Source organism: Mauremys reevesii, linkage group 5 (genome assembly GCF_016161935.1).
Source record: "Mauremys reevesii isolate NIE-2019 linkage group 5, ASM1616193v1, whole genome shotgun sequence".
Taxonomy (NCBI): domain Eukaryota; kingdom Metazoa; phylum Chordata; order Testudines; family Geoemydidae; genus Mauremys; species Mauremys reevesii.
This window is the reverse complement of record NC_052627.1, coordinates 114,326,439-114,351,192: the sequence shown is the minus strand read 5'-3', so window position 1 is coordinate 114,351,192 and position 24,754 is coordinate 114,326,439. Positions and strand designations below refer to the sequence as shown.

Genomic DNA, 24,754 nt, shown 5'->3' with positions numbered 1-24,754 from the left:
GAGTATTATTACGTTTAACTTAATGAAGTTGTGACTGCTCTCGCTTTATCCATTCAGTCACTATTTATTATAGAGAGAAGAGAAGTGAACCAGGAAACTTAGGTCATCTGAAGCTTGTGGAAAGTATGCCTTAGGCATTGTGAACTATGAATGTCTTCTTTCACATAAAAGCAGCAAAGAGTCCTGTGGCACCTTATAGACTAACAGACGTATTGGAGCAGGAGCCTTCGTGGGTGAATACCCACTTCGTCAGATGTAAGGTGCCACAGGACTCTTTGCTGCTTTTACAGATCCAGACTAACACGGCTACCCCTAAGGGTACGTCTACACTACGGGATTATTCCGAATTTACATAAACCGGTTTAGTAAAACAGATTGTATAAAATCGATTGTGCGCGGCCACACTAAACACATTAAATCGGTGGTGTGTGTCCACGGTCCGAGGCTAGCGTCGATTTCGGAAGCGTTGCACTGTGGGTAGCTATCCCATAGCTATCCCATAGTTCCCGCAGCCTCCCCCGCCCCTTGGCATTTCCGGGTTGAGATCCCAGTGCCTGATGGGGCAAAAATCATTTTCGCGGGTGGTTCTGGGTACAGCCTCACCCCTCCCTCCCTGAAAGCGGCAGACAACCGTTTCGCGCCTTTTTTGCTTGGTGAACTGTGCAGACGCCATAGCACAGCAAGCATGGACCCTGCTCAGCTCAATACCGCAATCGTGGATGTTTTAAACACCTCGCGCACTCTCGTGCAGTATATGCTGAACCAGGACCTTCGAACCGAGGCTAGGAGGAGGCGGATACGGCAGCACGGCATTGACAGTGATGAGGACGTAGACACAGAATTCTCTCAAACCGCGGGCCCCGGCGCTTTGGAGATCCTGATGGTAATGGGGCAGATTCTATCCATTGAACACCGATTTTGGGCCCGGGAAACAAGCACTGACTGGTGGGACCGCATTGTGCTGCAGGTGTGGGACGATTCCCAGTGGCTGCGAAACTTTCGCATGCGTAAGGGCACTTTCATGGAACTTTGTGACTTGCTTGCCCCTGCCCTGAAACGCCATAATACCAAGATGAGAGCAGCCCTCACAGTAGAGAAGCGAGTGGCGATAGCCCTGTGGAAGCTTGCAACGCCAGACAGCTACCGGTCAGTCGGGAATCAATTTGGAGTTGGAAAATCTACTGTGGGGGCTGCTGTGATGCAAGTAGCCAAAGCAATCACTAAGCTGCTGCTACGAAAGGTTGTGACTCTGGGAAACGTGCAGGCCATAGTGGATGGCTTTGCTGCACTGGGATTCCCTAACTGTGGGGCGATAGATGGAACCCATATCCCTATCTTGGCACCGCAGCACCAGGGCACCCAGCACGTAAACCGGAAGGGGTACTTTTCAATGGTGCTGCAAGCACTGGTGGATCACAAGGACGTTTCACAAACATCCACGTGGGATGGCCACGGAGGGTTCATGACGCTCGCGTATTCAGAAGCACGACTCTGTTTAAACGGCTGCAGCAAGGGAATTACTTCCCAGACCAGAAAATAACAGTTGGGGATGTTGAAATGCCTGTCGTTATCCTGGGGGACCCAGCCTACTCCTTGATGCCATGGCTCATGAAGCCATACACAGGCAGCCTGGACAGTGGTCAGGATCTGTTCAATTACAGGCTGAGCAAGTGCAGAATGGTGGTGGAATGTGCATTTGGCCGTTTAAGGGCGCTGGCGCACATTACTGACTCGCTCAGACCTCAGCCAAACCAATGTCCCCTATGTTATTGCTGCTTGCTGTATTCTCCACAATCTCTGTGAGAGTAAGGGGGAGACCTTTATGGCGGGGTGGGAGGCTGAGGCAAATCACCTGGCCGCTGATTACGCGCAGCCAGACACCAGGGAGATTAGAAGAGCACACCAGGAAGCGGTGCGCATCAGAGAAGCTTTGAAAAGGAGCTTCATCAATGGCCAGGGTACAGTGTGACTGCTGTGTTTGTTGATGAACACCCACCCCCCCTTGATTGACTCATTCCCTGAAAGCAACTCTCCCTCACCCATTGAGTACCGCTAACTTATACAAATAAAGTCACTCGTTTAAAAATCATGAATTCTTTATTAATTCATTATAAAAAGAGGGAGAGAAGTAAGGGTGTGGTTTGGGAGGAGGATAGGAAGGATGGAGAAGGCCATTAAAAAAATTTCACATTAACGACAGCCTTCTGGTTGGGCTGTCCACGGGGGTGGAGTGGGCGGGTGCACGGAGCCTCCCCCCACGCGTTCTTACACGTCTGGGTGAGGAGGATAAGGAACATGGTGAGGGTTGAGGGTGGTTACACAGGGGCTGCAGCGGCACTCTGTGATCCTGCTGCCGTTCCTGAAGCTCCACCAGACGCCGGAGCACGTCAGTTTGATCACGCAGCAGCCCCAGAGTTGCATCCCGCCACCGCTGATCTTCCTGCCGCCACCTCTCATCTCGGTTGTCCCTCCTGTCCTCACGTTCATCCCTCCTGTCCTCACGTTCACTGGCCTCTTTCCTGTAATTTGATACCACGTCCTTCCACTCATTCAGATGAGCTCTTTCATTGCGTGTAACTTCCATAATATCCGAGAACATCTCATCTCGCGTCTTCTTTTTCCTCCGCCTTATCTGTGCTAGCCTTTGGGATGGAGGAGGGATGGTTGAAAAATTTGCAGCTGCATGAGGGAGATAAATATTTAGAAAGATACATTTTACAGAACAATGGTTATACTCTTTCACAGTGAACAGCACTATTCACCTAGCACATGTGATTTCCCTACAAAGTCGCATTTTTCATCTTAATAGTGAGTGCTTGCAGCTCTGGAGTTACAGATCTCACAGACACAGGTCCAGGCATCAGAATTCAGCTTGCATGCAGCCATGGTAAGCCACTGTCTTTCAGCTTCTGTAGTGATTTACCCCTCCCCCCCACAACGCATGGCTAATACCACGCTAGCTCCCTGCTAATCAACAACCTTCCCACCCCCCCACCCACTGCGTGGCTGGTAGCTTGGGGAAGATCGCCGGTGACCAAACACAAAAAAGATCATCGGCATTTCACTCCTCCTCCCCGCTCCACGTGCAGGAAAGGTTTTTTTTAAGCTTGCAGTCCACGAACCCATTAGAAAAATGGCCACCCCCCTTACTTAAATTCCTGATTTTTAACCAGGTTATCCTGAACAATATCACTTTGCTGAGGATAACACAACAAGATAAAGAACGGATGCTTCTTGAATGCCAGCAGTCACCGGGACCATACGCTGCTATGCTTTGCCACGCAATGATACCTGATTACTTGCTACATGCATGGCGTGGTAAAGTGTCCTACCATGGTGGGTGGAACAAGGCTGCCTTGCCCAGAAACCTTCTGCAAAGGCTTCTGGAGTACCTACAGGAGCGCTTCATCGAGATGTCCCTGGAGTATTTCCTCTCAATCCCCGGACATGTTAACAAACTTTTCTGAGTAACTATACTGTCTGCGACCGCATCCCAAGTCCTCAGGGCAAATCAATCATTAAAAAACGCTTGCTTAAAAAACAATGTTTGCTATTTACAAAGGTACACTCACCAGAGCTCCCTTCCATGGCGTCATTGTCTGGGATAGTTGCTTGTGAGGGCTGGGAGCAGGGTAATTCCGTCAGGGTGATAAAAAGCTCCTGGCTGCTGGGGGTCACGGAGTGCTGTGTGCTCTCTGCTAGGTCTTCCTCCTCTTCTTCATCTTCATCTTCCCCGTCTGCATAATCCTCAGACATGGCAGAGATTACAACCCCCACCTCGGAATCCACGGTCAGGGGTGGGGTACTTGTGGCGCAGCCCCCTAAAATTGCATGCAGCTCAGCATAGAAGCGGCATGTTTTTCGACCTGCCCCAGACCTTCCGTTTGCTTCTTTGGTTTTCTGGTAGGCTTGTCTGAGCTCCTTAACTTTCACTCTGCACTGCACTGAGTCCCTGCTGTGGCCTTTATCCGTCATAGCCTTAGAAATTCTTTCAAATACTTTTTCATTTCGTCTTTTGGAACGCAGTTCTGTTAGCACTGAATCCTCTCCCCATATAGCGATCAGATCCAGAACCTCCCATGCAGTCCATGCTGGGGCTCTTTTTCGATTCTCAGGAGACTGCATTGTTAACTGTGCTGATGAGCTGTGCGTGGTCACCTGTGATGATGAGCTCTCCACGCTGGGGAAGCAGGAAATGAATTTCAAAAGTTCGCGGGGCTTTTCCTGTCTACCTGGCCAGTGCATCCGAGTTGAGAATGATGTCCAGAGCGGTCAGTGGTGCACTGTGGGATACCGCCCGGAGGCCAATACCGTCGATTTGCGGCCACACTAACCCTATTCCGATATGTTAATCCCGATATTAGCGCTACTCCTCTCGTCAGGGAGGAGTACAGAAACCGATTTAAAGAGCCATTAAAATCGATATAAGGTGCCTCCTAGTGTGGACGGTTGTGGCGTTAAATCGGTTTTACGCTCCTAAAACCGATTTAAACGCCTAGTGTAGACCAGGCTTCTGATACTTGTCTTTCACATAGAAAGTTATTGGCTGATTATAAGGGGTGTTTTCTAGAACATAGGTGAGGTGGCAGTCACGTTATAAAATCAGCACGTTGTGCCCTGGCACTTTGTCTTTATTGCTGTGTGTCAGAATAGTGGTAATTTTTAAACCAGAAATATTCCTTCTTTTTCCAGCTTCCTGTAATGTTGAATACATGTTAGGGTTGCATATTTAGCACAGAACTACTCTCTCACCTTCACAAGCCTAACTAGGCTCATTGGATGGTCTGAATACACAGTGAGGTTTGTCAGGTTAGGGAGAATAAAAGGAGGTTCATAATGTTTCCCTGCTCCCTAATAACCAGGCAAGATGAGCATCCTAGAGAATGAGAGCGCCCTTTTGTCCCACTCCTTGCTGCATGGATGATTACCAGTGTCCTGGAAACTGTTGCTAGTTACCTGTAAGAAAGAAAAACTGTGCTATCCTGGTATATTTAAATCTGGACGACATGCATTGCAAATCTACAAAAAGTATATACTATTCAGGATAATTCTATATTAGACTTCATTCTGAAATACAATGATGAATTGATTATTGAACTAAATTATTACCTATGTGCAAGTGATCATGATCTGACTTCATTTATATGCAAACAGAATATAGTCCCAACCAGGAAGATGTGCATGACACTTTAAAAGGGTCAGCTTGCCAAAGCTGAAAACAATTACGAGCAAAGTTTATTAGGAGGAAAAATGTAAACAAAATAATGTAAATGATAATTGAGCATTGTTTAAGTAAACTCTGATAGATGCCTCCAAACCATCAATTCTGCAATGACAAAGGAAGGCTTTGTGCATTTAAAAAGTCATTCCGGTTAAGAAGGGGAGTGAAAGCAGCAAGAAAGATATAGAAAAAACAGTATATGTAACAATGGAAAAGGGGGAAAGCTGATCACAATGACTATAAATTAACAGTAAAAAAAAAAGCAGACAACTGATAAGGGAAGCTAAAGTTATCAATGAGAAATCACTGTGGCCAGTAGGGTTAAGGACAATCAGAAGGATTTTAAAGAACATTTTAGGTAGAAAACAAATCATAGCAATGGTATAGATCCATTACTAGACAAAAATAGTAAAATTGTTAATAATGCAGAAAAGGTGGAAGCCTTCAATACATATTTCTGTTATGTATTTGGAAAGTTGCAGGATGACTTATGCACTGCTTAGAAAGATAATTCAGTACTTTCTGTTTTGACAGTAACAAGGGAGGACGTTTAAACAGCAGCTGGTAAAGTTAAACATTTTAAAATCTTCAGATTGGATAAACTGCACCCAAGAGTTTTAAAAGAATCAGTTAATGAGTTCTCTGAGCCACTAATAGTAACATTTAACAAATCTTGGAATACTGGGAAAGTCCCAAAGGGCTTAAAAATAAACAAACAACCTCCCCAGAAAAAACGAATGCTGTGCCAATATTAAAAAGGATTTAGATAACTGTAGCCTAACATCAGTACTGTGCAAAATCATGGAAAAGGATTAAGTAAACAAAGACTATCCATGGCAGGTGTTTGTCTAACCTGTTCTTAAAAACCTGCAGCAAATTGGCTTCTATAACCTTCTTAGGCAACCTGTTCCAGTACTTAACTATCCTTAGAAAACAACACTTTCTAGCTCTAATATCTAACCAGAATCTCTCTTGCTGCAAAGTAAGCTGATTACTTCTTGTCCTATTCTCCGTGGATATGGAGAATAGTGGATCACCACCCTCTTTGTAACAACCTTTTACATATTTGAAGACTGTTATGTCCCTCCTCAGACTTCTCTTCTCTAGACTAAACATCCCCAGTTCTTTCACTTTCCTCACAAGACATATTTCCTAAACTATTTCTCCTCTGGACTTCAAGTTGTTCACATCTTTCTTAAAGAGTGGTGCTCAAAGCCGGACACAGTACTTCAACTGAGGCCTCATGAGTGCCAAATAGAATGTATCAATTATCTCCCATGTCTGACGTATAACACCCTGTTAATACACCCCAGAATGACCTTTGCCTTTTTCTCAGCTGCATCATACTGTTGACTTGTATTCAATTTATAATCCAGTATACTCTCAAACCCTTTTCAGCAGTCCTTCTGTCTAGCCAATTATTCCCCGTTTTGTGCATTTGATATTTTCCTTCCTAAGTCTAGTACTTTGTATTTGTCTTTACTGAATTTCATGTTACTGATTTTTAGATTGTCTCCCATTTATCAAGGTCATTTTTTATTCTAATCTTGTCCTTCAAAGTGCTTGAAACCTTGTTGCATGCTATTTGCAAATTGTATAAGCGCATTCTCCACTCCATCCTCCAAGTCACTATTGAAAATATTGAATAGTACCGAACCCCAGACCAATCACCAGGGGACCCTATTTGATATGCCTGCCTAGCTTCACAGTGAACCATTGATAACTACTCTTTGAGTTTGGTCTTTCAACCGATTGTGCACCCTACTTATAGTAATTTCATCTAGATTATATTTCACTAATTTGCTTATGAGAATATCATATAGAACTTGATTGTCAAAAGCCTTATTAAAGTCCAGCTATATCATGTCTACTGCTTCCCTTGTATCCACTAGGCTGGTTACTCTGTCATAGAAGGAAATTATACAAGTTGGCATGATTTGTTCATGACAAATTGATATTGGTTATTACTTACCACCTTGTTATCCTACAGATTTGAACAAATCTGTGAACTTGTTTATTTGAGAATTTGTTCCAATATCTTTCTAGGTGTCCAAGTTAGGCTGACTGATCTATGAATTCCTTGGGTCCTCCTTTTTCCCCTTTGTGAAGTTAGGTATTATATTTGCCCTTCTCTAGTTCTCTGCATTGCTGAACTCATACTTTTCAGAATGTGCCATTTTATAATTTTATACTGTAATTTGGTGACTCTGAATCTAAGAACAATTGGACTAGAACTCTTACTAGAAACTTAAGGTCACCACTAAAATCCATTTTCCTGGACTTCAAATAAGGTCTTCCTTGGTTGTTATGATGATTTGTTTTTTCTTACCGTTGTGAGGAAGAGAGACAATACGTCTACTAGCACATACAGTATTTCCATTTATACTTATTATAATCCATCAATTCCTTTTCTGATAGTGGGCATTCACGATAACCCAGTAGTCTGAAGTATTTTTATTTTTCTAACCTCACCAAATCTGCTTGGGCCAAGAGTGGAAATTGAACCCAGGATCTTCAGAGCTAAAACCAAAGACCCTACTGCTAGAGCTCAAGAACTATGTGCATTAGGTAAAAACAGTAGCAGATTCATAAATCTCTTATGTGGATCACTCAGGTAGGACAGAGACCACAAATGCTTAGTTTTGGTAACAGAAAAAATATTTTATTTTTGCAGCTCTAATATTATTGTTGGAGCCTGACTACTGACACTAAATTTTCTTTTGGAAAATTTGACTACAGTACAGATGTTCTTATCTTCAAGCATATAAAAAAAATATGGGTTACTAATGAATGTATGCATCCAAAGCTCCATAAACTGGGAATGCCGTGCGGCCTAATAAATTGATGTGTGGTTTAGGGTAACTTTTAAGCATTTTGTCCGCCTTTGCTGATTATTGTTCTGCTTGCTACAGTTCACACTCCAGTTTGTAACTTATAGTTTCTTCTTAATTTCTGTTCCTACACTGTTGTATGGTGTTTAAACAAGGTTCAGTTTTATACAGAGAAGAAGTATAACTACAATAATTAGCTTACTGTGTTTGTAGTGCCTTAAAAGTATAATTAAGCAAAGTCTGCATGATTGGGAATATTTTGATGATATATAAATATTGGCTTTCACTACATTGGATTTCCCATTTGATTTGAGGCACAGTGTGATTAGTGGCTGCAAATTTATACAAAAGAGCTCAAGATGAAGGAGTTAAATCACTTAACACTGGGCAGTCCCAGTTAATTACTGAACTATGTAAATTAACGTTAGCTAATAGAGACACTAATATTTTTGCCTTAATTTAAATATATATATTAATATTGCTGCAAAGCACAAATTTATAAAGATAAGTAGATTACAAAAATCTAATACATAAGAGTTATTTGTCTTCTTGAATGAAACTTCAGAGAATACAGCAAGGGGTTTTTATATTATTTCAAGTAATGAGATACAAGAGACAATACTTTTGATCAATTTAATATAACACAGTATTGACCAGGTAGAGAAGGAAATCTAGAGGGAGAGGGTGAATTCCCTAACAGGTTATCTGTTCAGTTTACATGTCGTCTTTTGTTTGTTGTTGTTGTTAAAAGAATTTGCTAAAGAACACCAGAAACATATGGAATTAAAATAATCTAAAGTAAAAAACCACAAAACTATTGATCAAAACAAGCTATTGAGCTGAGAATTTTTGTGATTACCTCCATCTATTATTTTCTCAGGCGATGTTCTGTTTAGCTTTATAAAAATAATCAGAAATGGAAGAAAATTGTACATGTTGTCATATGTAAAAGGAATGTGGTGTGTGAGACTAATGACTATGCATTCAGTTTCTGTATTACACCAAATGCAGTGTATTGAGCTGTTTTCCAAATAGCACTTAGAACTCTACAAGTAAGTTATACTTGAAAGGAGAGCTAGATGTTGTAAGTGTGATGGATGGATGCATTCTTTCCTAAAGAGAAAAGCAATGTGATTTTCATGCATCTTACTATTATCTAGGAATCAATGGAGTATGAAGCTTAGGAAGATAGAGGTTTTTTCCCAGCTGTTGTGTGTGTTATATGTCAGTGATGAACGGAATACTGCATTTCTTCATGTATTGAAGCTGCCGGTGCAATTCATTTCACAGTCATGTTTAAAGCATGCAACCCAAAGGTACTCGGTGTGGAACCTGAACTGGATTATTTAAAAAATAAACCTAACCTAAAGGAAGATGTATTTTTAAAATATACATACAAAACAAAACCACTCTCAATTCCCCCACTTAACCCCAAGTATTGCAAATCCCAAAACCAGGACACTTGTTTCCAAAATAACATTCTTAGCATTTTTTCCCAAACACTTTACAAAAGAGGATAGGTGGTATGATTCCTGTTTTATAGATGGGAAACTGAGGCACATAGCTGTGAAACAACTTGTCCAAAATCACATAACAGGTCAATATTAGAACTATGAATATACCCAAGCTCTCTGGACTTTCTACTCATTGCATTATGCACTTAATGTTGCTAACTGATCAAAAGGTAATCACTTACAACATTGTTTATAGAACCCGAGTATTTTAAAAACAAGAGAAGGAATAATTAAGCTGTCAGAAATCATACAATGCTCACAAATTAAACAGTCTTTCCAAGTATAAAGAAATTGCTGTTTCACCACAACATGTAATAACCTTATCACTGGCCTATGGATTATTGGGTTTTTTATGTATTTTTTTCTTGATATTTTGATCTGTATTTTTAAAGAAATGTGCTAAATAGGAAATAAAACATATCAGTGACGCTAAAATTGTTGAAGTACTTGTAATTGCTGCTTTTGAGGATAACACTGTATATGTAGGGGGGGAAGTAAATATGTAATTTATTTTTGGTAGAATTACTTGCGTGTGTGGACTTGCATTACATAATTTTTATGTTTTGTTTTCCAACGATTTGTGGTGGTTACTTTTTATCAATAAATTCAAAATACACTATTTATTTTGGGTGTGTAGAAACAGAAGATTTTCTGCCACATCTTAATTTTGGCGTGGTTTTTTCCCCTCTCATTATATTCAAGGTAGCTTCCTCCTAACAATATAGTAGGTACATGCAAGTAAGTAATTATGGGGAGAGATTCAAAAAATGCCTAAGGGGGGTTAGGAAAACAAGAGCCACTGAAAGTCATCTAAATCCCTCCTATGTCCCTGAGGTGCTTTTGAAACTTTCCCCCTTAGTTTGCTTTTGGAGAGCTTTAGATATAAGGCATCTCATGTTCTTTATTAAAATTATGTGGGACCCATACAATCTTTGTCTACTGTACAATGGAAGATTTTAATTTTGCTACATATTTAATTAATGGAGTAATTATTACTATAAGGAAACATCTGTTTATTTCAGATAGTGGGTTTGTGTTCAGAATGACAGCAAGTTTAGGATTCAGAATAGATGTTACTCTTCCTAAAATGACAGGTTTCAGAGTAGCAGCCGTGTTAGTCTGTATCTGCAAAAAGAACAGGAGTACTTGTGGCACCTTAAAGACTAACAAATTTATTTTAGCATGAGCTTTCGTGAGCTGCAGCTCACTTCTTCGGATGCATAGAATGGAACACACAGACAGGAGATATTTATACATACAAAGAACATGAAAACGTGGAAGTATGCATACCAACAGGAAGAGTCTAATCAATTAGCTCATCTCAATTGATTACGTTACCTCATTCTACAGATCTACTATTTTCTACAGTTAAAACCACAGTTTGGGTTTGTGTGCTAGAAAATGTAAGACATTTTAATTAAAGCCTTGTAATTATTATCTGTGTTAATAGCCTTGACTAGTATAGGCCAATTTATGTTCATAAAGTATTAGAAACTGAACTAAGAAATTTTACCATCCATTTTATGAATACTTTATAAATCCTTGCCAAGCTAGTTACTTGCAAGGAGAAATATCCAAGCATGCTTTTGCTGAAAATTCCTAATAAGAGTATGTGCTGAAAATGCTTCTATAAACTGAGTGTCTGAGACTAGGAAGCCATGGATATCTGGTCTACAAAATTGGTTTTAATATGCTTAAACATCAGTCCTAAACTGCTAAAATATCTAGTTCAGTCTCCCCGAGGCAAGTGCCTTTTATTTAAGACCATCATGTTGATCTTATTAGATCTATACAAATAGGATATTCCTTTAAAAAAAATCCAAATTCTGAAAGGCAGTTATAATTTTTACAAGATACAAAAGAAAATTTAAAAATAAACAAAACAGATCAGTATGCTTGTTTCTGTTGTTAATTTAAAAAAATCCCTTTAGCATCTTGATGGATAGAAGGTTAGTTTCATTATTGGTCCTTGACTTTCCCTTCTTGGGATTCACTAAATGATAGGAAAGAGTCTTTTGCTGCATGTAGACTACTGTATTATTTAATCTTTGGCTTAAAGGCAGAAGATGAAATCATTCTCTGAAGGAAAAATCCTGGTAAAAGAGACATTTTTTAAGTGGAATAGGCATTCTCTGCCTGGCAGTTTAGTCACTAACCAAACAGAACAGCAATTGGTTTTGCCTGATGTGTAGGAAGATTCTTTTTAACTGACATTATTTCTTGCCCACACATTTTCTGCCTTTCTCTTTATTTGTTCTAATATTTCAGTCATGATGACTAATTAACAATTTTACCTGCTAGAAATCAAGTTGAATCTGATTAATGTTGGTTAATTTTTAAATCAAGGCTGAAATTCTGAATTGTGCATGGAAATTTGTAGTACATTTTGCATGTTGGCATAAAATAACATGCCAGCCACACTATTTCCTATTCTGAAAGCATATGACTCATGTACCCTAAAGATACTTCTCTCCATGTAAATTTCGTATGTTCAGCAGAGAATTGCTTTGCATACTTCTGGATTTTTTAGAAATGAGTGTCTTTTAAAGGAGACACAATAGAAGTCATGCTTTTGTAACTTTTAAGCAAACATTAGCCCTAGGACTTTCGACATCTACACACTCCTTTGGAGAAAAAATGATTTTTTGTAACTTGCATGTTGTATAGTATTTATAAAGGTACAACACATTTATGAAATGTTTCATTAAAGTTTAACATCTGTAGATTGCTAGGCGTATTATACAGCAATTTCTCATTTTGTTTTTAGGAAGAAAAGTCTGAACCATGTATTAATCATTTCAGTGATGAAGCAGGGAATGGCTTCTGATGGTGACAGAGTGCATCCTTTGAATCCATAAAAAGATAAGTAGGAAGAAGAGAAATTGGAACTATTGATTGATATTGTTCAGCTGATGGGGTTTCCTGATACCCCTGAAGTCTAATGGATTTTCCATCACTAACATCACTGGAATGGTATGAAAATTGGACACCATCTTTTCTTGGCAGAGTTATTGTAAAATAAATCGGTTAGGTGAGATTTGCTGACCACATAAAATGTTTCCCATCTCCTCATCCCCAACCAAAAACTTAAGTCACCAGTTGAATCTTAGATCATTTTGTAAGATTTTTTTTTTTGTTTTACATTTTTCTTCCATGCTTCTTTTAATTAAAAGGGTGATGGTTTCTACACTGCAGAGGGAATTAAGAGACTGAGAATCCACAAACTATTGCTGAAAGGAGAACTTGTAATTATTGCAGGGGGGAAGGGAGCAGTTTCAAATTAACTTTTTTCCTCCATCATTTTCTACCATTGCCAGGGCAATGATACATTCATAGTACACACACCTATAACTCTGACCAAAGACAATGGCAGTTTTCTGTCTTAACGGACTGCAGGATTACACACTGGGTGCTTTTGTGACGCCATGTGTCAGGTTGCACCTTGTAAATTATTAAATGAGTTGTTGAAGCTTCTGAATAGAAAGATTCAAATTTTGCCAAACTGTGGAATATTCCTTCCTTTTTTTAATGTCATTTTGTTCACAATCTTACTGCATTGCCTCATGCCCTGGATGAAGAGCACTGACAGCTGTGGGATATTCATCCAATTTAGGACTAGACCATGGCTGGTCCTAATGCAGCTGCACAGGAGGAATATGGGGAGTAATACACACTCTCTCCTTGCATGGCCTACCTGCATCCGGGTGCCGGGTATAGAGTGGGGGTTGAGAGCAGGCTATATATGCCCATTGCTCCTCCCTGTGAGGATGTGAGCAGGGAAGAGGATGGGGAGGGGCAGGAAGTGGGAGGTGCCTGGACTTCTCATCCTGACAGTGTTGCTAACTATTGTGATTTTGTCCTGAGCCATTTCTAAGAAATAGGCTTTCTTAACCATAGTGGTTATACTGCACTTTTGTGATGCAAAAGTCACTTCACCACAAACATAGCAGAAGTTATCTGCACTGTTCACACAAGTACGAGGCATCTCTGCTCACTTTGGCTAAACAGAAATGTGTCCCTTTGCAAAATCAAAAACTGACAAATAAAAGAGCGCGACACTGTATGATTTCTAGAGCTGATATAGGGCAATTTGTTCAGCAGAGTGATGTAAGCTTCGTTATGATTGCATCATCCATGACTTCTAGGAATAACATGATGCAATTCATATCATGTATGACACAATACCAGCTTCAGATTGCATCATTCATTGTTTTGCCTAAAAAGCAAGTACTGTCCAAACCCAGTCATAGATTTATTCATAGATCCAGTCAAAGATGTATTTTAGTCATTTCTGGTTTAAATTGAGATCCCTTCCCTTTATAACTCACTTATCCTCCGCTATTCCCAAGTCAAGGGTCGTATATACTGACCCAATAGCATATGTTGAAAACTGGAGCCAATCAACAATTTTAAGCATCATTTTCATTCTCAGTGACCCAGAATTAGTAAAGTTGAACTACATTTATTTCAGAAGCATTTTGGCTGTAGAGCAGTGTAATAATGCAATCCCTGAATTAACTCCTACATAGATTTAAGTGGGGAGAAACACGGCTTATTCTTTGAGAGGAAAATTAATATCAAACACATTAGGTACTGAAGCAATATTTGCATGTCCAATTGCAAATACCTTAAGAATGCCAAAATTGTGGCATATAAGTTGGTGATGAAGATTAAATGGCTATTTAAAAAGTGGAAGTCAATTTGCCAACTAATTCACTGCCAAGAGTAAGGGCTTGTCTACACTACAGGACTATTTCGAATCTACTTAAGTCGAATTTGTGGATTCGACCTTAATAAGTCGAATTTGTGTATCCATACTAAATACACAAATTCGAACTTCTGAGTCCACATTCACGGGGCCAGCTTCGACTTTGGAAGCGGTGCACTGTGGGAAGCTATCCCACAGTTCCCGCACTCCCCGCTGCCCATTGGAATTGTGGGATTTCACCCCAATGCATGCTGGGGGGAAAAATGTGTCGTCATTGAACCGTCAATCCCGCCCTCCCTCTCTTCCTTGAAAGCGCCGGCGGGAAATCTGTTCGCGCCCTTCTCTGGTCGGTTACAGCGCGGACGCCACAGCACTGCGAGCATGGAGCCCGCTGCGATCATCGCTGCACTTATGGCCGTTGTCAACTCCTCGCACGTTATCGTCCACCTCTTCCACAGTCAGATGCTGAGAAACCGGGCGAGGAGGCTCCGGCAGCACGGTGAGGAGAGTGGCGCAGACCTCTCACAAAGCAGGGTACGCCGGGCAGTGGAGATCATGGTGGCAATGGGTCAAGTTCATGGTGTGGAACGGCGATTCTGGGCCCGGGAAACAAGCACAGACTGGTGGGACCGCATAGTGCTGCAGGTCTGGGATGACACAGAGTGGCTGCGAAACTTCAGGATGCGTAAGGACACTTTCCTTGAACTGTGTGACTTGCTGTCCCCTGCCCTGAAGCGCCAGGACACAAGGATGCGAGCAGCCCTGACTGTGCAGAAGCGAGTGGCCATAGCCCTCTGGAAACTTGCCACGCCAGACAGCTACCGGTCAGTAGCGAACCACTTTGGCGTGGGCAAATCTACCGTGGGGATTGCTGTCATTCAAGTAGCCCACGCAATCGTTGAGCAACTGCTCTCAAAGGTAGTGACTGTCGGAAATGTCCAGGCCATCATAGATGGCTTCGCGCGATGGGATTCCCAAACTGCGGTGGGGCTATAGATGGGACTCACATCCCTATCCTGGCACCAGCCCACCAGGCCAGCGAGTACATTAACCGAAAGGGCTACTTTTCAATGGTGCTGCAAGCTGTGGTGGACCATAGGGGACGTTTTACCAACATCAACGTCGGGTGGGCGGGCAAGGTTCATGACGCGCGTGTGTTCAGGAACTCTGGTCTGTTTAGACGCCCAGGCAGGCACTTTCTTCCCGGACCACAAAATAACGGTTGGGGATGTGCAGATGCCTACAGTGATCCTCGGGGACCCGGCCTACCCGCTAATGCCCTGGCTCATGAAGCCCTATACAGGCGCCTTGGACACTGAAAAGGAACTCTTCAACTACCGGCTGAGCAAGTGCAGAATGGTGGTGGAGTGTGCTTTCGGACGTCTCAAGGGGAGATGGCGGACCTTACTGACTCGCTCGGACATCAGCGAAAAGAATATCCCCGTAGTTATTGCTGCTTGCTGTGTGCTCCACAATCTCTGTGAGAGCAAGGGCGAGACCTTTTTGGCCGCTTGGGAGGTTGAGGCAAATCGCCTGGCTGCTGTTTACGATCAGCCAGACACCCGTGCTGAGAGAATATCCCAGCGGGAAGCGATATGCATCAGGGAGGCTTTGAAAGCGAGTTTCCTCGCAGAGCAGGGTAACCTGTGACTGTCCACTTGATTTTAAGAGAGCCTGATCATAAACCAAGTTTTCCCCACTTCCCAAGGACGTTTTAAAACTAAGGACATGTTTTAGTAATTAATAATAAATCTTTCGTTGACTTTTCATTTCTGTTTATTCGTTGAAACATGGAAGCATTCTGTGCTGGTTAAGGTGTGCACTGATGGGTGGGTTTGCAGGAAGGGGCGAGGGGTGCCGTCCTTGGATAGGGGTTACCATGACGGCTGTGGGTTTGGGCGTTGGAAGGGGTGAGGGGTGGGGGGGAAGGGTGAGTATCTGCCCCTGGATGAGGTCTATTTTTGGGGCTCGGGGCACCGGGGAGGATCGTGACTACGGTCCAAATGCATGTGAAGGGAAGCCTGCCTTTACATTCGGGGATGTCAGGCACCAGGACCCTGCACAAGCATACACCTCAAGGAAAGACCCGGGCAGCATACACCACACAGACTGTCCCTGGTGCCTAGTGACTGCAGTCTGTGTGTGCCCTGCAGTTGACCCTGCAGCCACGTCTGTAGCATGGCACTGTGGGCTATGCAGTGACATTACAATTACCCCACAGAACAACACAAAGTGTTATGACACCAGAAACGTGTCGGAAACAGTCAGTAACACCAAACCGCTTTTAATAATGTAATACACAGTGGGGTTTGAACTTGGAGTTGGGACTGGTTGATGCTGTAAAGAAAGAGCTTGTACAAATTTACAGCGACAGTTGTCTCTATCATTATCGGTGTGCTGCGGTGCAGGGACAGTTCTCACGGCCCCTACCGCAACTCCGTCTTGTCACTTTGGGTGAGGGGGGGACAGGACTTCTTGGCGTTGGAGGGCGGTTGCAGATGCACTGCAGGGGGGCTCTCTCCTCCTGACTGCGGTCTTGCAGAACATCTACAAGGCGCCGGAGCGTGTCCGTTTGCTCCCTCATTAGACCAAGCAGCGTTTGAGTCGCCTGCTGGTCTTCCTGCCGCCACCTATCCTCCCGTTCCAGGTGTGTGCGATGCTGCTGACACAGGCTCTCCCTCGACTGTCTCTGCTCTGCGCCTCCGCTCTGGAGCTGGCCATCAGTTCCTGGAACATGTCGTCCCTTGTCTTTTTCTTTCTGCGTCTAATCCGAGCCAGCCTCTGCGAGGGGGATGGCGGGGCAGTCCGGGAAGGAGCCGAAGCTGTGTGATGTGAAAAAGTAGGTGATTTCCTTGAACACATACATGTTTGCCAACAGTAAACACAGTCTAGTCAGTTTCAGTGAACAAGACCAAAGAGGGAACCAAGTCTCAGGAGATCTCAGAACTAGTCCGAGATTTCGGAATACGCTCTCATTGGCGGCGCCATTGCACTGGAGAGCGCACAAGCGAGGAAAGATAGCTGCATCCCTCTTGCACAAAGTCCTGGTAAGCCTTACAGTACAGAGTGCTTATCAGTTAGTGCTTAGCTGTGCTCTCCTGCTGGAGGCAATGTGCAAAGCAGAAAAGATGAGCGTTATGCGGCATCTCCCGCCAGTGAACGGAAAGACCCTGTATGCTTTTCCTCTGAGGCCTGCCACAAGTGGCTGTTAAGCGAGGGTCATTCTTATGCAAAGTAAAACTCTGTTAAGCGAGGTCATTCTTATGCAAAGTAAAACTCTGTTAAGCGAGGGTCATTCTTATGCAAAGTAAAAGTCTACCATGCACAATAGTAACAGTACACTAATTCCACTAATTAGATGCAGCACTTCCACAACGACATCACCCTGAGGCGTGTCAGGCGCACACAGAGAGAGCGGATGTTAATAGAAGCCCTGCACAGACCAGGACCCTACGCTGCCATGCTCGTAGAGGCGATGGTCCCCTCTACCTGAGGATGGCATGGCGCGGAAGAGTGTGCTTCAACGGAGCACCCAATAAAGCACCTCTCCCAAGAAACCTCTTGCTGAGGCTTTTCCAGCTGCTCTCTGAGAGCTTTTTGAAATATCCCCAGAGGACTATTGCTCCATTGCTGTTTGTGTAGACCTGCTGTTTGTTTAGTTTCATATTTAAAAATGTTTATATAGTATTTCTATTTTTTATATAAATCCCTGTTTCTTAAAAAAATAAATGTTTCCCTGTTTGTAGCACTTACCGCCTGATCCTTCCCCTGATTCCGAGTCCTGGTTAACGGGCGGGGCCGGTTGGTAGGGGCTCTCTGTGAGGGTGATGAAGAGATCCTGGCTGTCAGGGAAAGCGGAGTGGGTTCGATGTCGCCTGCGCCGTCCTCTAAAGACCCTTCCTCATCTTCCCCATCGGCGAACAGGGAGGGGGAACTGTCCCGGTACACTATTCCGTCCTCGGAGTCCACCGTCACTGGTGGGGCACTGGTGGCAGACCCACCTAGAATGGCATGCAGTGCCTCGTAGAAGCGGCATGTCTGGGGCTGGGCTCCGGAGCGTCCGTTTGCCGCTCTGACTTTTTGATACCCTTGTCTTAGGTCCTTCACTTTCACGCGGCACTGCATCGCATCCCGGCTGTATCCTTTGTCTTTCATGGCTTTAGAGACCTTCTCGAAGGTCTTCGCGTTCCGCTTGTTGGAGCGCAGCTCCGAGAGCACAGACTCCTCGCCCCACACAGCGATCAGATCCTGGACTTCCCGTCAGTCCATGCTGGGGACCTCTTTCTAGTCTGGGATTGCCCGGACTCCTCTGCTGGAGAGCTCTGCATCGTTGCAGGTGCTGCGGAGCTCGCCCCGATGTGCAACCAGAACGTCAGATTCAAACCGCCCAGACAGGAAAATGAATTCAAATTTTCGCGGGTCATTTCCTGTGTGGCTGGCCAGAGAATCCAAGCTCGGACTGCTGTCCAGAGCGTCAACAGAGTGGTGCACTGTGGGATAGCTCCCGGAGCTGCTAAGTTCGATTAGCATCCACACCAAGCCTAATTCGAGCTAGCAAGTGCGAATTTAGCGTTACTCCACCTGCCGGGGTGGAGTACCAAATTCGAACTAAAGAGCCCTCTAGTTCGAATTAAATGGCTTCCTGGTGTGGACGGTTGAGCGGTTAGTTCGAATTAACGCTGATAAATTCGAATTAAAGTCCTAGTGTAGACCAGGCCTTAGTGCTGCTGTTCCTGTGTTCTGTGAATAACTTGCTGTTCTATAAAAGCAGCAGAGAGTCCTGTGGCACCTTATAGACTAACAAACGTATTGGAGCATGAGCTTTCGTGGGTGAATACCCACTTCGTCGGATGCATGTAGTGGAAATTTCCAGAGGCAAGTATATGTATGCAAGCAAGAATCAGGCTGCCTCTGGAAATTTTCACTACAATTTTCCACCCACGAAAGCTCATGCTCCTATATGTCTGTTAGTTTATAAGGTGCCACAGGACTCTTTGCTGCTTTTACAGACCCAGACTAATATGGCTACCCCTCTGATACTTGGTGTTCTGTAGGTGATCAGGAAGAAAATCAGATTTAGTTTCTATAACTAATGAGTATGCAAACAAATCTACAATTTCCTACTTATTTGGAATTAGAGTTCTTTGTATAGTATTGATACACTCCTGGAATATCTGATTTAAATAAACAAACACTTCACCTGGAGACATGCTTGGGAATTTAACTGGAGTTAAAGGAGCTTAGTATTTTTGGATCTGATTTTCAGTGGCATTCAATTTTCGATACCATATGCACTCTTATAATATATTACTATTATAATTACAGAATTGTTTCTGTAAATAATAACTAATGGTGACTTATTATCTGACTCCATTAAGGCAAGAGGTTGTAATGGAACTTTAAGTTAATACTGTACAATTTCCTGTTCTATTTACAACATGAATTAAATGTAATGACTCCTATTGAAGTCAGTGGCAAACTCCCACTGGCTTCAGTTGACACAAGATCAGGCCCAATGTCAGTTGTGAATGCTCAGCCTCTCTCAGGATCAGGTCCTAAATAAGAAGTGATTCATGTTTTTGTTAATATCTGCTCTTTAACATGACAAGAAGGAAATGAATTTCTGGGAAATGGGGTTGAAATGGGTGCATATTTAGATAATGAGGTGTTGTGTGGGGGAAAAGTTACATATGTGCAACTTTTACTTTTCTGGTCTTTGTTTTCCTCCTCTATAAAAGCACAGTATACTCTAACTTACTGGGTATTCTAGAGAAAAGTACTGTAAATTTTTATGTAATGCTTTTTATCTAATTGCTTGAAGTAACACAGATTTGTTTTATAATCCATCATATGCATTTTGTTTGTTGATGTCTCATTCTGTCAAACAGTGCTGCAGTCTAATAGGTCTGTTTCTTCTTCTCTGTTTCTTTCAGGATATGAAAGAAATCAGCCATGATCGAAAAGTGTTACATGCAGGACTGTGTTGAGGACTACTTGAATTGTTAATGTCTAGCACAGAGGGCTGCTTGGCTATTGGTTCAGCGTGGCGTGAGGGATTTTTATTGTAAACTTTAAAAATAACTATGTCCAAGAAAAGCCGTGTCAAGGGAGAGAGGTCCGACATGGAGATAGAAGCAGTTCAGGCTGCTAATGAGGAACTACGAATTAAACTGACCAACATCCAGATAGAATTCCAGCAAGAAAAAAGCAAGGTATGTGTCAGCATGCTCTAAGAATGTTTCAAAGTGGTATGTTCGGTTCTGAACCAGCAGACAATTTGACACCAGTGTCTCTCAAAAACAACGTACTTTCAAAATGAGTTGATATTGGCTTGGATCTGTGCACTATCTTATGGACTGAATGCTGGCTGAGGGACCATAGCCAGAATGAAATGAATAAAGAGAAAAGTATTAAACAGTGAGGTGTGCAGTGAAATGTAATTGTACGAGGTCCAGTCTTATTTAAAATCTTCATTAATAACCTGTAAGAGGGAGTAAATGTCTGTCTGTTAAATTTGCAGTGTTGATAAATCGAGAGGTATTAACTAAATGTGACTAAAGGAAATAAAGTGAATGATCAGGAGGTTTGTATCAGAGCTTAGTATTTGAACCTCTGAAAGGAATTGAAGGGAAAGTTGAACTCCTAAGTCACATTCAAAGCATTCCACTTAAGTGCATATGCAGAATGCAGACTGACTGTGGAAATCATGGATGCAGTCCTGATTTGACCTCATTAGGTTGCATGTGTTATTGGCTATTTGCATTTGGAACAGCGGTCTAAATGTTTCTCTTCACACTGTAATTGCTCCAGATATGTGAATAATCAGTGGCATACCCAAGAGATTTTGTTCATTCATCAATTATATATATTTAAACAGCTGTTAGCATGTATAATTTTATTTCCTTGCATCATCTCAGAGGTGGATGGACCAGTAGGCTTATTAATTCATTGAGGAGCATCAGGGCACTTGACTCCCTACAAAACACACTGAATTTTATAGACCGCCAGATCTACTCTAGGTATTTTTTCTGCAGTTAAAGGTAGTCTCAGAAGTGTTATATGTAACCCATAGCATGAATAAATATGTGTGAGATAATCATGTAAAGAAGAAATTCTGATCTCTCTGCTAAATTTTTCACATAGCTGAGTAAAAGATTTCACATGCATCCCTTTGCATGCAGATTCAGAGACCTGTAATCAGAGCAAACATTTTATCACTACCCACTAACTCTTCCAGGTGGCTCCCATTGTCTTTTTCCATCATTATTTTTAAGGTAGATTTTGAAGCAGAAGCAAAAAATTCTCTCTGCCATTTACAATATATAAAAATGGTCTCAAATGTAACATTGTCTTTTTCCATCATTATTTTTAAGGTAGATTTTGAAGCAGAAGCAAAAAATTCTCTCTGCCATTTACAATATATAAAAATGGTCTCAAATGTAACATTTTTTTTCTGCTTGGTCTTTCATCTGAAGACTGTTCTCCAGTGGAATGGGAGAATCTTCATAAGATCTTTGGAGTTGTGATTCTGCATTAGCTGATCTCCAGCTCTACTTCCTCTTCTGTGCCCTCTATAACTTTCTGAGAGGGTAATGATGCTGGATCTTAGGTTTTATCTACACTGCACAGCTTTTAGCGACACAGCTGTGTCCCTAAAAGTCCGGCAGTGTAAACGCTGTTTGTCGGCACTTTTGCTGATAAAATACTTCTACCCCCTACGAGTGGGGTTCGCGTTGTCAACAGGAGAGTGCTCCTGCCAACAACGGGCCATTTACATTGCCACTTGCCGCGGCAAAACATTTGTCTTGCGGGGTGCTTTTTTGAGCACCTGTGAATGACAAAAGTTTTGTCGTTCAATTGGCAGCGTAGACAAACCCTTAGACAGTCTTATTATTTTATATAATTAATTTAAATAAAACATTGCAGATGAAAATCAGATTTTTTTTTCTTTCGAACAAACTCTTACTCAGTTGCCATAATAAATTCAGTATGGAGCTGGTGGAAAATCAGAATTTCTGTCCCCTAGGAAATTATGACATTTGTTTTTTCATCACAAATTGGGACAAAATATTGAAATATTAAAATATTTTGCAGAACAGAAAGTTATGAAAAGCCTACTTACAGATAGTAATTTTTACTTCTCCTTCTTGCACATTCCTGTTTAAAGTTTACTTTTAAACTGTGGAGTTTGAGCTGCAGCCTGATCCCTTCTTAATGCTTCTCATGGATTAGTCAGCAGAATGGGTTGAGAACAGTGTAGCCAATGTTATTGCTGTTCCCCCCTGCCTCCCCTTCCACCACAGAAAAAATGAGTACACTGTGATGCTGGGGGTGGTGCAAAGCTTTCTGTGCGTCTTAGTACAACAGGCCAGAAAGCTTGCCAGCCATTCAGGCCCTGTAAACCCAGGGAGAGACTGACAGTTGTGCTGTAGCCCTGATATCTTTTTATAGTACCTCAGTGCTACTGTGTTTTAAAAGACAATTCTCTGTTTAAATTTCACCATTCTATCAAATTAATCTGAAAAATATATATATGTTTTTAATTTCTCAGCTATTTTGCTTCATTTTCTTTCTTAAAGTAGCTCATATGTACAGGCAATGCTAGTGGCCTGATTGTGTGACTGCTGCATTATTCTGCCATTAGAGACTGTCTGCTTTGGAAGTTACCTTAAACTTATATTCTCCCAGCTGGAGAGTTGCCATCCATGGTTGCTATGGTGGAAACTCTGTGTTTATGAAAGGCAGTATCAGGGATATGTGATTGAAAGAAGCCAGACTGCATTGCCCTAAAATCCAGCACTTCTTTAATGCAGCCAGAGTAATTGCACAGCAATACCTGTATCCCCTACAATGCGGGTGACACCATCCACACTTCATGACCCCTACTCTCCCTCAAACCACACTCCCCTGCCATCCAAGTAGTGAGGGAGGGCATGCTACATAATCAGTGTGTCTGACGGAGGAGTAAAAGGGTAGATGTGAGTAATAGTAAATCTGAAAGGATTAGGCCATACTAGTTGTTTCTTCTTGTCAGAGTATAGGGATAGGGACTGAGGCAGAAGATTAAATCCTGGTTCTACTAACATTAATGGGGCTAGGATTTCACCTAGAGAGAAGTGGGTTTGATTGACGGAATGACCTGGTGTGCTATGTCACTGAGTCCTCTGTGCTATCGTGCTGTGTCTGAGCTGGTCAAGGATACTGCAGGAAATTTGGTAGCATATGTAAAGTAATGGAGAGTTCTCTATCAAAATATGGATACAACTGAGCCCTGGGGGATTAATTCTTTTTATGGAGTAACTCAAATTGAATAGTGAAAAAAAAACTAACTGAAATTCAAGATAAAAATAAACAATTTCAGGAAGCAAGAAGCACTCACTGTTCCTAGAGAACTTAAATGAATGAAATGGCTTTATTGGCACAGAGGTGAATGGCAAAGTATTGAGGCTGCTCAAGAAACAGTTCAGTGGCATCAGGAACTTGTATAATGTTAGCTAAGGAAACAAAGTCTTTTGAGGTTAATTAACTTAATTTAAATCCCTTAAATATGCTGTCTTTCTGTTTAGGGATATCCATGTATACATATGTTATATTAATGATTTATCTGAGGAAAAGCCTTCTAAATTTACCTGGGACATAATTATCTCCTAACATCATTAGATAACAAGTTAGAAATGTTCTTAGCTGCTTGTATAATCATTAAGAGGATATATTTCAGTCCCAGATTACATTATGAATTGTGACACTTTTAAAAATTAACTTTAGCATATTTCTATACACTAAAAAACAATGGCTTTTGTGAAACCAAATCTTACCTGAGCCATCACAGACCAGAGTATGTCTCCCCAATGGGCTGTATTTGTTGTTGAACAACTTAAGCTGTTGACTCCTGCAAATTCACTCGTGTGTGAGCGTGTGCGCATGCATGATGATACCTAAAATGAAAAGCAAAGCAGAGAAGAGTGTAGTTCAAGTATGTGTCAATGTGGATCTGGGCGTGGATGCGCATGTGCCTTGTGTGAGAGATTGGATTTTTTTGAATAGCAGTGTCCATCATTGTCTCACACGCTCTCTGTGCCTCCTGATGTCCCATACAAAGGCATAAAAGAAAGGGTGGCCGCCTGTGGCAGCAGGATGGAACCTAGCGAGTCTCTGATCCACTAGTTCTTAGTTTTTGGCTAAACCTACAAATCTTCTAAAAACCTTCATAGCTCATCTCATTTGCCTTGACTTATGACTGCTGTGGTCATATCTACTTGTCTGGATCAAGGATTGTTGGTTAGACCTGCTCCCTTGATATGGTATACTCTAAGCCTGTGGGCTTCAAGCTCTGTCCATCCTGTGATGAGTTAATCTCCTTAAAATGTGGGCACAGTTAGGTGCCTCTTCTGCTTAGAAGAATCGCTTATACTGAGAAAATGTTTGGTGTGCCGTCGTTCTCCACTAGGATAAGAACATAAGAATGTCCATACTGGATCAG

At 42.1% G+C, this 24,754-nt stretch overlaps 1 protein-coding gene across 2 annotated transcripts in view; it reads left to right on the top strand.

Annotated features, from left to right (window-relative positions):
* JAKMIP1 (janus kinase and microtubule interacting protein 1) overlaps positions 1-24,754 on the top strand; it is a 269,959-nt gene that overhangs the window by 119,786 nt on the left and 125,419 nt on the right. The window contains exons 3-4 of one of the 2 annotated variants that reach the window (XM_039539676.1): positions 12,334-12,539; positions 20,208-20,486. In XM_039539676.1, coding sequence (XP_039395610.1) covers positions 20,358-20,486 — 129 coding nt within the window. In that variant the 5' untranslated portion in view covers positions 12,334-12,539; positions 20,208-20,357. The remainder of the gene's footprint in view (positions 1-12,333; positions 12,540-20,207; positions 20,487-24,754) is intronic. The other variant, XM_039539674.1, reaches the window with a different exon arrangement.